The 18,154-nt window shown below is 35.6% G+C and overlaps 1 protein-coding gene and 1 long non-coding RNA gene across 2 annotated transcripts in view; one reads left to right on the top strand and one right to left on the bottom strand.

Moving 5' to 3' along the window:
- LOC120600003 (uncharacterized) overlaps positions 1-5,616 on the top strand; it is a 35,870-nt gene extending 30,254 nt beyond the window's left edge. Inside the window, exons 3-4 of the long non-coding RNA XR_005652053.1 lie at positions 2,541-2,725; positions 3,856-5,616. This is a non-coding gene — a long non-coding RNA (uncharacterized LOC120600003). The remainder of the gene's footprint in view (positions 1-2,540; positions 2,726-3,855) is intronic.
- The window catches only part of GNA13 (G protein subunit alpha 13), a 37,074-nt gene that overhangs the window by 7,287 nt on the left and 11,633 nt on the right, over positions 1-18,154 (bottom strand). Inside the window, exon 3 of the mRNA XM_039859204.1 lies at positions 4,071-4,121. Coding sequence (XP_039715138.1) covers positions 4,071-4,121 — 51 coding nt within the window. The remainder of the gene's footprint in view (positions 1-4,070; positions 4,122-18,154) is intronic.

Here is an 18,154-nt window from a genome sequence, read left to right on the forward strand (position 1 = left end):
AGGATGTTTCTAATTTTTTGCTTTAATAGCAATGCTGCAATTAAAATTCTTGGGCAAATACTTTTTTTTTTTCTTTTGGACTATTTCCTGAGCCTAAATAACCAGGAATAAGATTATGAGATCAAAGGTTATAAACATTTTGATGACCCTTAATACTTGATTGCTTTCTAGAAAGATGGTATCAATTTACTCTGCCTTTGGTGTGCCAGCTGCTTCATAGACCCGCTAGCCCTGAGTTGCTCTTTTTTAAGATAATTTTTCTAATTCCATAAAAATAAAAAATTTTTAAAAAAAGTTCTTTGTTATTACTTTAATTAGGAGCTAATAGTGTAGTTAGGAAGCTAAAAGCTAATTCATATGAAGCATAAAACATAGGACAATGTAATGAAATCCTAAATGGTCTGGCAGCAATAGTGGTTAGCACTGTGAATTCTAGAGCCAGTACTCCACATAGCAGCAGTGACCTTGGATAGGTCATTTACCCTCTCCGTCTCAATTTCCTCATTTATAAAATATAATGACATTCATAGGGGTGCTGTGAGGACTAAATGAGTTAAATAGATGAAGTGCCTAAGAACCATGTTTGACAAATATGTTATGTGTTACTAGTCTAGCTGTTCCTATTGCACCTGCCACCACCACCACCACTGCTGTAGAGGGGAAATCAAGAAGGCTGTGACAGCCAGGTAAACTTCCATTCGAGCCTCTCGAGCGAGTCTCATTTTTAAATGCTCATCATTCATTTGCACTTGACAATCTCTTCAAAAACACAACATATTAAGAACACTCATGTTCTTCCTTACCAACTTCTGTCAGTCCAACTAGTGTGCTTCCCTTTCTACTTCCTGCCTCAACAACAACGTCAGCGTTTTTTAAGCCTCGCCATCACCTTGGACTCTTCTCTATCATCTCCTATCTTATATGAAATCCTGTTGTTTCTTCTTTGAATCTTACACTCCCCTTTCCTCCTTATTTCCACCGTCCCCACTTTTTTTTCATCTCAGGCATGAATGATCATCTCTTCACTAGTTCCTCTGCCTTCAATGTCTCACATCTCCTGGCTCCATCTCTGAACCACTTCCAGACCAACCCCCTGCATCATGACTTCGGAACTTACGGTGCGCTTCCTTCCTTACTCCATCAGATCCAAACTGCCAACTGGCTTTCGTGACCCTCCTTACTCCCCGTCTTCTAGAACCAGCAGACTGTTGTACACTGTTGAGGCTTGCCACAGAACTTAATGACAGACCTGCACAAAGCTTCACGCTGATACCATTATCTGTCCACTGATTTCCACGACAGTGCAAATGCAATGAACAATGCATTCAAACCCAAGCTCCTGCCTTCTAGAAATGTCTTTATGTAAGAACCAAGAACTTCACAAATCCTTTGTCAGACAGACGTGCTGCCTAAAACTAAATGAGACATCCAGCTGTTTCCCATCTCAGTGTGCCAGATCTCCTCTTTCGATATCCAAATCAAACCTATCCTTCAGGGAGCTCAGGTTCACTTACTCTTACTGGCTAGCTCCAACTGCTCCAGTAAAAACATCTCTCTCCATTCTATGCATTAATATTATCTTCGTGATCAGTATAATTTAATTGTCCTCTGCTTGTTTTATATATATTAGGTTTGTCTCTGATTAAAATGAGTTCCTTAAATATAGGGATCAAAGAACAAAACAGCTAACACTTGAGCATTTATTACATGCAAGGCACTCTTCTGAGAGCCTTGCTGGGTGCTATGGACTGAACTGACCCTACCCTAAATTCCCTGAAGCCCTAACACCCCTAATGTGATTACATCTGCGGACGAGGCTTTACGGAAGTAACTAAGATTAAATGAGGTCATATGGGTGGGGTCATAATCAGACAGCATTTGTGGCCTTATAAGAAGAATGAGAAATTCACTCCCCTCCCACCTCCATTGTCCCATGTGCATGCGCTGAGCAATGTGAAAGCCATGTGAAGACACAGGAAGAAGGCCACTGTCTGCAAGCCAGGAAGAGTCCTCACCAGAAACTGACCATGCTAGCACCTTGATCTTGGACCTCCAGCTTCTACAACTGTGAGAAATAAATGTCTACTGCCTAAGCCCAACCCGCTCCCCCTGGTCTATGGTATTCTATTACAGAAGAGTGAGACTAAGACATCGGGTTTATTTCATCATCCATAAACTCTACGAGGTCAGTTCTCTTACTATGCCTATGACATAGATGGAAAAAAGCTAAGGTTTAGAAATGCCTAGGGTCGCATAGAGGCAGTCTGTGACGGAACTGGGATTAGAACCAGACGGTCTGGCTGCAGAACCCATGTCCTTGACCCCTGTGCTGTTCTACCTACCAGAGGGTCATGGAGCTTGGCACACAGCGGGGCTTCAATGGCCCTGGTACTACAGTCAAAGATGGAGAAGCAACTGCAACCCTGTGATTTGTGTGACGTGCACAGAATGGGTGGCCATCTGTAGCACACCAGATTTATTCTCCCCTCCTTTACAACTACTTGCTAATCACAGCACCTTTTTTTTTTTTTTTATCCCAGATGTGACCTCAAACTTCCTAACAAAAGACTGTAAGCAGCTAGTTCAAACCAACTGAAGCTGGCCTAGAGTTTTTCATTCAAAAGCTTTTGGCTGACTGCCTACTACGTGCCAGGCCCTGTTGTTGGGCATCAGGAACTCAACTCTTCACAATCAAAAGATGAGGTCCTTGCTCCTATGGAAAGAGGTGGGTAAAAAACCAATAACCGTATAAATAAACAAACTGTAACAAGAACAACGAAGCCTAAAAAAAGGCTGATTGAAAACAAGAATAGGGAACGTACTTTGAACGGTGTGCTCAAAGAAGGCCCATCTAATCTAAAAAGGCAAATTAAGAAGAGCAAGTCAAGTCAGCAGTTTCCGGGTGGGAAAACATGAAGCAACTCTTAAAAATTAGTTTATCCAACAAGGCTTCACTCCATTTGGCCTATACTTAACTTTTTTTAAGGGCTTATAGTCTGACCAGATGGAAAAGTGACAATGAAATAAGTCTTAATAAAAAGTTCCACTGATGTGGACTGAGTAAACTCAGATATACATGGAGATTCCAATTTCTGGAACACCTGAGTCTAGGAAACAGGCAGAAGAAAAACATACTGGTTTAAAAGCACACAAATGTAGTTTAGCAAAATACAAAATAAGGAAAAATACAAAAATTGTCCTGCTAGAGCAAAAAGAAGGTACTTTTTCCACATGTTCTAGACACATTAGTACTTTCCTACTTGCAATGGGTTTCACTTTGTGCTTTCCTTCAGTTTTATTTTTATAGTTAAAAATCTCAAAAAAAAAATCATTTAAAATTTATAAAAGAAATGTGCTTTAAGAGCAGGTGAACAAAGCTATACCAAATTTCACAGGTAACAAATGACTCTAGGGCAATGGCTTTCAAACATTTTCTAAGCAACAGAAACCTTCCTTTCAATGAAGTCCCCTGCATGAGTCCAGTACAGAGAAGAGACAGTGCAGCTGCTCGGCCCACAGCAGGCCCAGAGAACAGCACCAAGGCCAGCCACGGTGCAGGGGACAGCTGCTGGCTGAGGGAGACGGGGCAGGAAAACCACACTCTCTCTAAGGGAGACCTCCTCTCCTACGTCACTGAGTCTCTTCAACAGGCCTCGGAATCTAGCCCTCCCACACTGTAACTCAATACAAAGGGGTCCCTAATTGAAAAATATCATTTGCTTAAAGGTTTTTAAATCAATTAACCAGCAATGTTCTTCCTGTTTCTGCTTACAAAGAAAAAAAAAAAAAAAGACATGAAGTAGAACAGATAATGTATAATCTCCTTTTCAAACATGAACTTCTTTCTCTGAACAGTTTTGTGCTTTTATGAAGCCGTGGACAGGGCATTCCTTAAGGAAATGACAGAGAACTGGATAATGGAGGAAAAATGAAGCAGGAACAGTTAGAATACTGCCACCAGGAAAAAGGAAGAAGCGAATAGCTTGATACATAATTTTTATAAACTTCCTAACATCAATATCCCAACTACTGCTTTTGAATAGCAATAAACATTCAATTTAAAAACTTACTGGTTCTCCAAGTTTCTCCAAGTTATCCAGGAAATATTTTACAGATTCACCCTAAAAACAAGAAGAAAACAAGGTTATTAGGGAGTGGAAATGGAAGATTTTGTTATAACAGTTTATATTAAACTGTCTCATATACTTAATCCAAACAGTTTGCTTAGTTGCCAATTTCAGATTGAACAGTAATGCTGCTAAAAATGTATAAAATGTCTGCCTCTACCACAAAGTACCAGAGCCCAGTTAATTTCACAAATGCTTTACATAAGTGATACCCTCAAGTGATCACCTATTTGGATAGGATTACATGTATGCCTATTGACATCACTTTATATCCAAAGGGAAGATGTAATTAAAAAGTGAAAACTGCTTTTGAGATAAACACACATCTACAACTGAAATTTAAGTGGGACTATTTTGCCTACATTTATTTCTCTATTCTAAGTTTACACCAATGGTAGTTATCTTCGGAGACAAGAGTAAATTAGAGATGAGGCGAGAACACTAAAAAAATCTTCCGATGACCAGCATATATGCCTGGAGATACATCTTGCTCCGGAAGATTTTCAATAATGCTGCAAGCTTCCCGTCTCCAATACGTCTTCTTTTCCTGAGACCAGCCTACTTTCTCTGAGCCCAGATTTCTACTGGCCCTCCAGGCAATTTTGAACATCTGAACTGTATGAGAATACATTCCTACAAGGCAATTTTGAACAGAAGACAGACAGATAAGAGGGTAGTAAGTGATGGTGGATGACACTGCTTTTTTTTCTGGACCTGGAATTCTAGTACAGTATTTATAGCATCTGAAAATGATTTTTAGGAAAAGGGAAAAGAAAAATCTTCGAGGAAGTCATTTTAGGTCAAATCTGTACAAATATTTTGCACTGTATCATCTATTTTAATGAGAAAATAATATTTTGTTTTGATGGATAACATTTATAGGTCAAAGGGAATCTAAGCCTAACCTTTAAATAACATCAATATTTCCTTATAGGATTATTTATACAACTCAAATAAAGTTATACATTTAAAGTACTTAAGTAAAATTCAAATAAATATTGTTTCACTGAAGCATATACAAGAGTCTCTTGGACAAATACAGTAAAAGACAATCACGCTGTTTATGAGTTAGACCAACAAAATTGTTACCCTTTCAATAATGTGTACATTAAATACTCATATTAAATATCTTAAGTGAAATTTAACACATTTCAAAAAAGATATTTTTTGACTGGTAGTGTTGTAGATTGCACTTATTTTTTCCTTGATTTCAGAATTAATATAAATTTGACGTGGAAAATTTGAAAAATAGAAAAAGGTACAAAGAAGGAAACAGGCAATAGCCATTAAGTCCACCACTCAAAGACAACCACAGTAAACATTTAAGGATATTTCCTTCTAATCAACTTTCTGTGTATCTAACATAGCAGAAATAATAGAGATAAGTCTGCATCCTAATGTTTCTACTTAAGTTAACTGTAAGTAAATTTCAGTGGTCAAAATAATTCCTAGTGTGTTTATGTTAAAAAATTAAATAAAATCACTAATCCAATGTTGGATAGTTGAGTTACTTCCTTTTTTTAGTTAAGTTTTAATATTTTAAAAATAAATACTGTTGTGATGAACAGCTTTCAGTATAACTTAATGTGCTCTTGAATTATGTCCTAACTGATCTCAGAATTACCAACACAAAGAGGTTAAACATTAAGATGCCTACAACTTACTGCCACAAAAGATCTACTGATTCTTCCCTATCTAAGAGTTAAAAAACCTAAGCTTATTAATAGTGAAATTATGATGACTATACACCAAGCCAATACTCATATGAGAGTATTTTGCAGATGCTTCTATAATAACCTAAGGTGCAAACTCTGAGAGGCTCCATGTTGTGATGACTGATGCTAGACTGTGTGATGCCAGAGCAAGGGAGCTAGAAAATTACATATTCCCTATCCAAAACAACAATAAAAGGTCAACTAAAAAACTATTTATTCCAATTAGCATTGTTGTTTATCTTAACTAATTGTCAAATAAATGAAAGTTAAAGTAACCTTAAGATGAACATATTACCTAAAGCAGCAAGCTCCACTCCCCCTTTTGGAAAATCAATGTTTATTCCCGACCTACTGTTTCGAGAGTATAGGGAAACTGGTATACTCATTCTAGTGACCTTGAAAATTCAAACTTTTTAGAAAATTATGAATTGTATAATTCATAAAACTTTTAATGAGCTCTTGCCCATTCTATGGAATTTATTCAACATAAAATGATACAAACAAAAAGATATTTTACTCAGTTGTACCTATGATAGCAAGATTTCAAAGTTCATTTTCCCACTTTGTAGGAGAATGATCTAATATTTTGGTACAGTAACAATAACATTATAAGTCATCAGATAAAAATTATTTTGATATATCTGCTACATGTGAAATATTTATACCAGTAAATGCCAAATTAGACTGCAAAGTGAGGGTCCTCGACAACCATGTACCCACAAGATTTTTTGTGGGCTTGGCCCTAACACTCATTTGGCAGCAAAGCCTGACCTGAATTGATGTGAGGTTCTTTATAGTGCTTATTTCTTCTACTTAGTGAAACTATTCAAATGTTTTGCTGCAAAAAATTGGATATTACATAACAAACAATACATGCACTATATTTCCTTTCTGAAATCCAAAAAGTTCTAAATTCCGTAACAAATATGAACTCAAGGATTTATGATGAGAATGTATTCTGTACGCTTTGGTTTTAGCTATTTAAAAGACAGAAAGGCAATTCTGTGGCTCTGTGTGACTATATTCTATTTTCAAAAAAAAAAGAGAAAGAGAACTGAAAAAAGAAAAATCATCCCTATTTGTTCTTCTCTTGGTACACAAACATAAAAAAAAAATCTTAAAAGTTCTTTTCATTGAAGCGTCCTGATTTAATTTTCTTCCCTAAGAGGGCACCTTAGATCTTTTGGGTTCAAATTACTACATGTGTTTGTTTATTGGGAATTCCTAATCACACCAAATGGTAATTACCAAAATCAAATGGTAATAATTATAGAAATATGCATATGTTCCTGTTATTAAATTTCAACTTCTACTGAAGGAAGTTTCGTCAGTATTATTTACAAAGTCCTTTGTGCACTACAGACTGTGTTAACATTAAAATATTATAACTTACTTTGACTCATTTCAACGTGTGGATTATCTCTAATGTCTGAAGTCCTAAATAAGGTGCCCACTGCCAACCAACTATATTTTGTCTTCTCCTTTACCATTCAGCCAGTATCTATCTATTCAAGGAATATAAATGAAAAAGTTCGTTCATCATTTTATATCATAGATGCTACTGATTCTTCTTTTAGTAAGAAAACAGGGTGGGAGACACAAGAGGAGGCTCCGCAATGTTTTAATGCAAGTGATTCTGAACTAAAGCCTCATACTGCTGAGAGATCAGGCTGCCCCAAATTAAACTACTTTGAAACAAATGATTTTAAACACATATGCACAAGTGCATGCAAATGCACACATGCATGTGAGAACATAAATATGCTATAAAAGGATGAATGTTCTTCTGAATTAGGAAATTTAGGGGAAATTTCTAACAGCAGCTTTACAGTTTGGGGGGAAAAAAAGGGAAAACTTATCTTTTTATAATCTCAAAAAAGTTCCAAATTAAAAAATATAAAATGTGTGTTATTTGCGATTTCACCATGAGGGACGTGGAAAATGAATGACATCTCTGTTCTCAGTAAGCCCAAAAGTCTGGTCGTTTGTCACCTTGTTTGTGCTTTAGTGCCCTTATGCAAACTTTATACCTAGTTCAGTGCCTTTGCACCTGGTAGCCTCTTCTTCTTCCTCTCCAAGTGTTTGGTGAATAAAGTATGCATAACTAGGGAAAAATTTATCTCAAATATTTTTTTCTAACAGTTTCAGAAATGATCAAAAGTCTTCTAGCTGTCTAATATTAATATGAAGGGAAAGATGTGAATTCTAGTCTAAACTTCTCTAGGCCTCAATTTAATCAGCAGTAAAATGAGGAAGTTCTGTGATTCAATGGATGATCACTAAGTTCTGCCTTAGGCAACAATTTCAGATTATACAATTGATTTAAAGTTCTTCTTTCCTTAGATCTTTGTGTCTATTAATCTTAAATTCACTTTTGCTGTGACTCATATGTGTCTATTAACCTTAAATTCACTTTTGTTGTGTTGCTTAGTTTCTTGGCTAATACGGAAGAAAATAATTTCACATATTGGGCAAGAAATATTATGTGTTTAAGACACACTTTTTGTTGGTTATAACTTGAGACTCGCTCCATTTTAACTTTCCCAGTGTTTTATGTTACTGAAGAGAATTTTTAATAAAATTCCCAAGAAAAGCCATTACTACTTTTTAAATTTAAGATGTTTTGTCATCCCTTAGTTCTTTTTTCTTTGTTCAAAATTTTGAGATGACTTTCAAGGTTATTGTAGTAAGCCTGTAAAGTATAAAGTAGCATGGCACTCTGAAAGTCTTCCAGTATTTCTGTACCCTGTGGATATGTAAGTTCCACCTAAACGATAGCATAGCAGCCAGTGGACTTGGGTTGTAGTCACCAAATAGGCTTTGCTATTGACAATGCCCATTAACAATGGTGAGCTTATGTTAACGCAAGAATAGAATGACAGATGATATTAATTAGCTCATGTCCCTTAGAATTTAAAGATTTTATTAGTTCTATAAACTATATATTTTGTATCAACTACACAAAGGTGCATCTAAACTAGAAATGGACTCAGTGTTGCCCCCATTCACAAGAATCATGTATTACAAACATGCTTTCTTTGCTTGCAAAGACAAAACAGGTCAGAGACTCTGAGTTTATAGTAACAGAAAAGCTGAGAAAAAAAAAAGAAAAAATATCATTTATTAAACAAATGTGTAGTGATTTATGTGCCTGGTTACTGAACTGGTGACAGATTTATTCAACGCTCTCTTCTGCAGTGCTAAAACATATTAAGGACTAGATTTAGAATGTACTACTTTAAAAGGATGTGGAATTTAAGCTGGACAGCCAAAGAATACACAAGAAAAAATTATCTGCTTTTTTAGAATATACTGAAATACTGGCAGCTTTACGTTAGTAGAAAGGGGGCAACTCTACTTATACAATATAGGTACAAAGCAGAGATTTTTAACTTCAAAGTCTGATCTAAACTTCTAAAGTCTGTAGAGATACAAAAAAAAATACATTGTTTTTTAAAAAGGCACACGTATTCTAAAAAGAAGTTTGGCAATATGTAATAGGAGCTTTGAAATGGTCTTCTCACAGTACCACAGAAAAAGTATATGCCAGTGCAAATGGTAGTGAATTACCACCGTGGCAGAAGGAAAGGCTGGTTGAGAGCCACTGGAGTGTTCCTTCCATGTCTATCTAGTCTAAAGCTAGGGTCCTCTGACCATGACCCGCAGGCCAAACCGAGCCCACTGCCCGTTTTGTATGGTCCGTTTCTAAATGGCTGGACCAAAAAAAAAAAGAAAGGAAGGAAGAAAGAAAGAAAATCAAATGAGTATTCTGTGACTTCTGAAAATGATAGGAAATGCGAATGTCTGTCCACGAATGGAACTGTAAGGGAGCACAGCCATGCCCGTTGGTGTGCTGCCTATGGCTCTTCCCTGCCACAGCAGCCACAGCAGAGGCTCTCTCCGCTCTGCACTACAAACTGCACTGACTCAGTTGTAACTTGAAAATGTGTCAAGTGTCACCAGCATTGCCATACCGTGACTTTTTTACTGCTAGTGCACATTCATTGAAACGAAAAGCAAAAAAGAGGACTCTAAATGTCATGCTTTTTAGGTACAACGGAATGTGGATAATTTTGATATCAAATTAGATAACACTGTTCATTAAGCACTGACATTGTAGCTATGCTAAATAATAATAATAAAAATGTACGTCTACATTACCAGACTAAGCACTCTTCAAAATAATCTCAACTCACAGGAAAGCAATGGTCAGAAAACTTACAAAATTTAAAATGAAATAGTTACTCAAAGCAGAATTTCTTCACACAAGTAAAACATGAAAAAAATGAAAGTGCAACCAAAGTAAGCTTCCGAGTAGTTCATATTTGTCAGTCAAGCAAAGACTACCATTTGTTGCTCAGTTGTTTACTCGGAATTGACGCCAAGTTCGAAGTGACTAAAGAATTGGCCTGCATTAACAGTTTGTGCAGAAGGACTACAGATGAGGCTAATTTCAAAGAAGCTGAGAAAACACTAAATCAGTACAACATACACTGTAACATGCTAGGGTGTGTTAAAACTAATGGTGGCAAAACTATGCATGGAGCAGAGAAGGGGCGAATTTACAAAGGTTTCACAAATGGTTATATACTGTATTATTCACCAGCAAATACTCTGTGGGAAACATATGAATTTAGCATGTTACTGATCCAGTAGTGTCAATAATAAATTTAATTCGCTCTCATGAACTTGACCATCATCGGTTCCATAAATGTCAGATACAGAGGTTGAATATGCTGATGTGCCCTATTACACAGTTTGATGGCTTAGCGGAGGTAAATTTTTACTGAGGTTTTTTGAATTAATGAATGATATATTTTTTTTTCTTTCCAAACAAGAACTACCTTCAAAGACCACTGAGTGCTTTCCAAACAAGAACTACCTTCAAAGACCACTGAGTGCCTTTGGAAATAAACTTTAGGGAAGACTTAATTATATTACTTCACGTATTCGACCCAACATTAAAGCAAAACTTGTACTGTGGTAAAGTAATTTCAACAACTAGCATTATTTGAATCATGAGCAATGTCAAACTGGTTTATACGCTTTATTAGCTGTCAAGTTAACAAGAAGCAAGGCCTCCCTTCTCACACAAATTTGTAGCAGATATGTATTTCCAAAATCAGATTACAGTTCCTGCAGCATCTTTCAGACACCAATGCAAATGCACAGGAAATTTCCATATTTCAAAATCCATTTAACAGTGCACTGGGGAGCTTCCACCTAACCTTCAATGGGAAATGGTTAATTTGCAACATAAATGACATAAATGCCAAGAGGCAAACATCAAGAAGAATCTATCATAACTCTATAAATGTCTTCCAAGCAATGACTATGCTTAACTAGAATCATTCACTCACTTGGCAGTATCTATCTATATCAAAAGACATTTTCAAGGATTAGTGTAAAATTTCATTACTGATCAGCATTAATGGATGAACGTTTGCAACTGATTTTGACAGAACACTAAAACTTTGAACCAATTAAGCAAAATGTTATCCTTCTCCCAAAGAATCCCATTCTTCTCAATAGTAACCTTATATTACAAAGCAGTGGATACAATTTCATTATTATATTTTGAATTTCATCAATAAAATTGTGAACATTTGTGTTGTATCTTCTTATATAAATACCTACACGTCTTTAATTTTGTCTCTTGGCACATGAAGTCTAAAATGTCATACTACGTGACCATTCAGAGAAACAGTTTTAACTCCAATTCTAGATCAACAGTTCTTAATCCTAACAGTGCAGACCTGCTTAATGTGCTTGTTAAACCAGATTCCTAGGCCTACCATAAATCCACCAAATCAAAACCTTAAGCTCCAAGAGAAGTAATTCTGACATAGCCATCCCTAGAATCTGTTCAGAGCTGGACATTCATCTTACTAAAAATTGGATTTTATATTAATTTGATCTTTTGGTACTGATTCTACCAAAACAGCGGTTTTTTTTTTTTAAGCCTTGTAAAAATGCCAAGAATATTAAGTAGATTAGAAACTTATTTGCTTTATCTTATTACAGAAGTAAGTTTCAAGCAACACTTACATTCAATTAGAGCTTACAAATAAACATGAGGACTTCATTTGACATATTTAAATTATGAAACATAAATTGTCTATAAACAGAGCTTTCCCTTTCTCTTTTTAAAAACCGATTTGGTAATTCATACATCTTTACTATAGTTCTAGCTATAGTTCCTCTCCACATCCTTAGAGCTTATTTTCAAATGTCCACCATAGTCCACAGCTTTCAAAGCTAACTCTCTGAGACTTTTGTGGTTAAAAATTAATGAACCTGGTACTCCAGTTTTAACACTGTTAAGCTACTATAAAAGCACAACTGAGAAAAACTATTAGAACTGCTACTTATATTTTAGCATATGACTGTGAGGAACTTAAAACCTCAAACTTAAAATTAATTTGCTTCTACAACACAAACTGTGCATGATTGGTAAATAGAGCAATTCAAAGTGTTTAATAAGAAGCACTCTATCTTTTTACCTGGTAAACAGGTAAAAATTACACAGTGGAATGAAAACATCAAATAAAATTCAATGGAATGCATACTATAAGTCATGTATCAGATTTTAGTTTGCTACTAAAATGAACTACCATTGTTTAATCTTGTAAAATGTCTAGAATTTAATTGCTGGCCAATTAAGTAGGCTGTAAATGGCAGAAAGTTAACTGTGAAAAAATAAGTCAATAAAAAAAAATAAGTCAGTTTAAAAGTATCCCATTTTTATGTGTTAAGGTCCTTTTTGTTATGAGACTAGCACCACAATTTTTGTTTAAAAGTAAGTATGCTAGTACAAGACATTAAAATTCAGAGAAAACCTAGGGCTTGTAGTATTCCAGGTTAAAAAATAAATAAAAATAAAATTCAGAGAATATCTGTATTATCGAGATAAATAAACTATAAGAAATTTTCTTTTGAAATCTAAGTGTACATGTGATTCTGAAAATGACAGCGTAACTCAGTTAATATCCAGTTTCTCCCTTATATAGAGAACCAACCACTAGTCCAGAGCTATAAAAAGCAAAACATTTCCTAAAGAAGTACTAGTAAACTACAAAATAGGTCTGTGTTCTCAAATGGCTAAGTCCAATGGTTTAAAGTGGCTTACATACTTTCCATGAATATTAATTCCTTCTATTTGCAAATGTGTACTATTTCAAAGAGGAAAAAAAAAATCAAGATAGGAGAGAAATCTAAAAATCTGTTTACTCCTTACATTAATTACACCTGTGAGTCAGACTGCCCTATTGTACTGCATCTTTTGCCATAATAAGGTTTTTGTATACCTGTAATATGTCTTTAATGCTCATCAGTCTTAGAGTCCCCAAACCAAGCCTGGTCAAAATGTTTTCTGAATATTTATTAAGCAGGCTTCATTAAGCATATGTCAGAGAAATCTATTCAATAGCAAACATTAATCTGCCTTTAAAAGTGACTGACAGTTTTAAATCAATAATTCACATCTGTATACACTAGTAATTTAAGCCCTGCAAATATCTTGGTGAAGCCACATCTAAGTAAGGAGCCGTCAGGCCAATATTCTATTAACAGACTTTGTGTAATATAAGCTTTTCCATCTAGCATTTATTTATGTAAGTTTTACAGCAAGAATCAAATACCAAATATAAAAAAGGTACAAGATGAAAAAGTTTAGGGTTAAAGTTGGTTAATGAATCAAGACTTCATTTCAATGTAAGGAATAGCTAGCAAGGAGAGAAGGTAGTATTTCACATTATTAAAAAACAATTTCCTACCTTATTTGTCCTTTATTGTCTCTTCACATATTTGCATGAAAATATGAAAAATAACATGATATTGCTGCTTACACTACTTGAAATCTAAGATTATAATACTATACTTAATTTCTTAAAGACGGTAAACTTAAAACCAGACCTAATTATATTTAAAGAGTTTGTTCATAGCTTTGAAAATGACTCTTAAGTGAAAAGATCTTGAAATCATTCTATTTCAAATATACCACCTTTGTAATGGGTTCCATATCGTTCTCCCCCTTAATTTTAATTTCAAAGTGAAATACAGTAAAGAGGCTAGCTCCACACACAGGGCAGGCACCGAGCTCTCCTCCCGGTCCTCAGAGCCTGCCATGGAGCAGTTTCACTTCTTTCTTTTACTGCCTTTCCAACATTCTCGTTTCGTCTAGTCTTCACGAGGGGCCTATTTGACTGTTCCTTATCACTGAGATGACCTACTTTTTTGTTTAACGACTTTCTGTATTCATTTTTCTCTGGAAAAAACATAAAGTATTGATGTGACGCATAGCACATGTTTTTAATAAGGGTGATATTGTCATCTTTGTCATTAAAGCATGAAGTACCTTTTTGTTTGGTGCGCCACGAGCAAGACTGTATTTACTTAAACTCAAAGAAATATAAACTTATTTTCTTTTGCTTTGCATTTAGGTCAAAATTATGTAGACTACAACTGAATGAAGAGTTTCAAATTTCTTGCAAGCATTAGCTAGTGCATCACTTAAAACTTCCAAAAGAGCTAAAATCAGTTACAATATAAACCACTGCAATATTTGAAAAATTTTTCAAATTAAATACTTTTTCAGATTAAGAGTTTATAATAGCCTAAGTTGAATACCATACCTGTTGAATGTAGACAATTAATTTCAATTATTTCTTGCATATAAGCTATAAAAACAAACTAGTGAGAAAAATTATAAATAAGAGATTTTTGGAATTATCACTTTGTTTTGTAAACTGCCCTTTCCTTGCCATTGCTCACAAATTAATAAATTCCTTTCTATGTCAATTTTTTTCAATTAGACTTATCACTAAAATAATTTAAGGCCAATAATCTTAGTTTCTCTAAGAGTATTCCTATAGTTCCAGCAAATTCCAACTCATACATAATAAAAATGTGCAATGCAGTTTAGTAATTCTCCTACAGAAGTCACAAAAAAGAGCCTTATTTTATTGTTTCATCCTAGAGAGAAGAGAAAAAACTTAGTTATATGTCTAATAAGCATTTGATACATATGTATTTTATGTATATGTTATCTAATTACAAGCTACTCAATTTTGTTATCTTAACAAAGTATCAATTATTCTCAAAAGGCTTTATAAGAATTATAGCCCCTTCTTTAAAATAATACAGGTTTCAGAGTGGAGGCCAGCATTTAAGTCTTCTCTTAAAAATGAAACAAATTTTAAATGTGGGGAAGGAGTTTACTGCAGAGATGGGCTAGCTTTCGCATGATAACATAATACTCGAAAGTATAGATAGCAACATGGCAAGATTTATTCCATATTTATTCTATGTTACCATTTAGTATCACCACTTTCTGTTCATTAAAAAAAATACAGGAAAGAATTTTCCATTTAAGTCAAATTTCCACATCCATTTCTAGAAGAATGCCTTACCAGTTCTCTGAGAAAAATCACCTCCTCCAGGAAATGCTAATGTTGTAACACTAAATGAACAGGATATAAAACTGTACAGAGAGTACAGAAAAGTTTACCCCGGCACCCAATCTTGTATTCAAATACCGGAAGGAAAAGACACCAAAAGGTCAGCAAAGATGTCTCTGGGTAACAGTGGCTAACTGAATGATTTTCTTCAATGGATATATGTTTTAAAATTTAAACTTTAAAAACAAAACTAATTTGCATTCTGGAGTCAATAATTCCCTCAAAAACCAACTTTCCTGCTTTTCAGTTTTCACATTAACACTAAAAAGCTTAAGAGTTTTGACAAATTCCTCAAAGATAAAATACTTTTCTGAAAAGGGTCAATCATATACAATATCAATAGCATATAAAGAAACATTTAGCTTTACCAGAACTAGAAACTTTCAGTAATAAATATTTGATTCTCCCCCCTCAAAACAAAAAACACAAAAAACAACACACACACAAAAAACCCAATTGTTAAGAAGAAAAAAAATACTGTTTTCCAACACCAGGTCCTACTTCCCAAATACAGTTTCAATTCCCCAGCTATCTAAATACAGGGGCCTATAAGAGCACTTCACAATACCCAGAAGTCTTGTGATGAACACCAAGTGAAAAGTCCTGCTCTATAATGTGACAACAAATCCTGAAATCCCCACAACTCAAACATTACACAATAATCAATATTAATTAACACTATCAACATTAATAAAGCAATTCCATGCCTAAGATAACACAGCAGGTGAGAGGAAAACCTAGATCACTTTATTTCCAGTTTAGAGTTCAATCCATCATCCCAACCTCTCTCATGAGCACAGAAGCTCCACAACCAGCATTATCTTCCCTTCCCCATCCACTAAGCCATCATATCAAGACAGCAAAGCAATGCAACCTGGGAATGTTTCTAAATATTGATGAAGGTGAGTAGCTCAAAATTTATAGTCATATCAGTTCCTGTTTCCAAGTCACTGTTTGGTTAATTGTGTTACTAAGGAATGCAGGAAAGCATGGTTGATAGTGAATATCAGACATGGACTACGGAGTCCTGCAGCCTTGAGTTTGAATCATGGCTCTCACCAAAACAAGCTGTAATCTTAACTTCCATGGACCTGTGTTTTATGTACAAAATGAAGTAAACTGGACTATACGCTCTCTTGCGTCTTTTCTAGGTTAGTAAACACTTAATGATTCTGCACGTTCTTGGCAGAAAAGCAACAAATGCAGCATTTATCATGATCATTTGCAACCACTGTTGGGTTGACTATCTGTTCCCACTAGATCGAGAGCCTCCATTAAGATAGCCACACAGGCAGTTCTTCGGTCCCCAGGGCCTACTCAGCCCAGATACAATATGGGACAGGTATTCAATACTTTGCGGAAGGAACAAAGAAATGAATGAGTGCCATGTGTATAACCGATCAAGTTATTACCCTCACTAAATAAGAAATGGTCGTAAGTAAAACAATCAAGTACAAAGTGAAAAAGTCTGTTTGCCTGGCCTAACAGATTAATGATATTAACTCTTCTTCTGAGAGTGAGATTCAAAGAAACTGCTTAATAAAAGCACAATGTCCTCCTGAGCTTTAAAAAATCCAATTTACTAAGCCAGGTGGTTGAAAGTACTGCAGAAAGGAAATGAGGATAGTCAGCTGAATTTCAAGCAGAACTTCTCTACTTCCTCACCTTTCTTCCCTTTCCCAGCCCTCCAGCCTGGCTTCTCCCTTCACCATGTCACATGCCACAGTCAGCAATAATCTCCCTCTTGCCAAAATAATGGACATGTTAGTCTTTACAAAACCTCTCAGGGGCATGTGGCACTGTTAGCCATGTTTTTCTTCATTGAAACGCTTTCTTAGCTTCCACAGCATTAAATGTTCCTGAATTTCTCCTACCTTTCTGGCCATTTCTGCTGGCATCTCCTCCTCTGAACATTCTCAAAAGGTTGATGGTTCCTCAAAACTCTATTTTGAGCCCTAATCTCATTTTACATCCTTTCCCTGAGTAATTACACGCATTCTAGAGACTTTAAATATCACCTGAATACAAACGACTCCTAAATCTCTACCTCTAGCCCAAAGCTCTAATCTGGATTTCAGACTTGTGTATTCAACCTTCTACTTGAGTCCACATGTATGTCTCACACAGATCTCAATCTAATATGCCCATGTTAAAGCCTTAATCTTCCCCCTCAAATTCTTTTCTTGCAGTCTATTCATTACATTAAAAAGCACAATCATCCACCTGATTGTTAAAACCAGAAACCCGAGTCACTTTTAACATATGCCTCTCTCCCTCCTCTCATATCTAATCTATTAGAATCCCAGTGATTTTCTCGATAGCATACTCTAACACTTGAATCCAGTCTTCTCTATATCTCTATGGCTACCACCTAACTCTGGAACTGCTCAGCAGCCAGAACAGTGCAAAGATTCTCGACAAATATTTACTGTCTTCTCTCCTCACTTCTCGCCAATCCCCATACTCCGGCAAGCTTTCCCCACCTTAGGCCCTGCACACATGGTACCCCTTCGTATCGAACTCTCCCCTCTCCTTGCCTGGCTGAGACTTTTTTACCCACAAGGTCTTAAATGTCCACTGCCTCAGACCATCCTCTTGTTCTGTCATTGCTTCCTTTTCTTTTCCTTCAGAGCATTTATCACATGTGGGATTATGTGTTTGCCTATTTAACATAAATTCCTCCGACTAGCATCTTAGATAGATGGGAACAAAGATTACTTTCATTTGGTTCACCAGCAAATACCCAGCCCGAGAAAAAGTGCCTGGCTCATTAATAGGTACTCAATACCATGTTACTGAATGGCTGCAGAAAGCTGCCAGTTAACCATTATCTGACCTGTTAAAGAATAACAGA

This window comes from Pteropus medius, unplaced genomic scaffold (genome assembly GCF_902729225.1).
Source record: "Pteropus medius unplaced genomic scaffold, Ma_sr-lr_union100, whole genome shotgun sequence".
Classification (NCBI taxonomy): Eukaryota; Metazoa; Chordata; class Mammalia; order Chiroptera; family Pteropodidae; genus Pteropus; species Pteropus medius.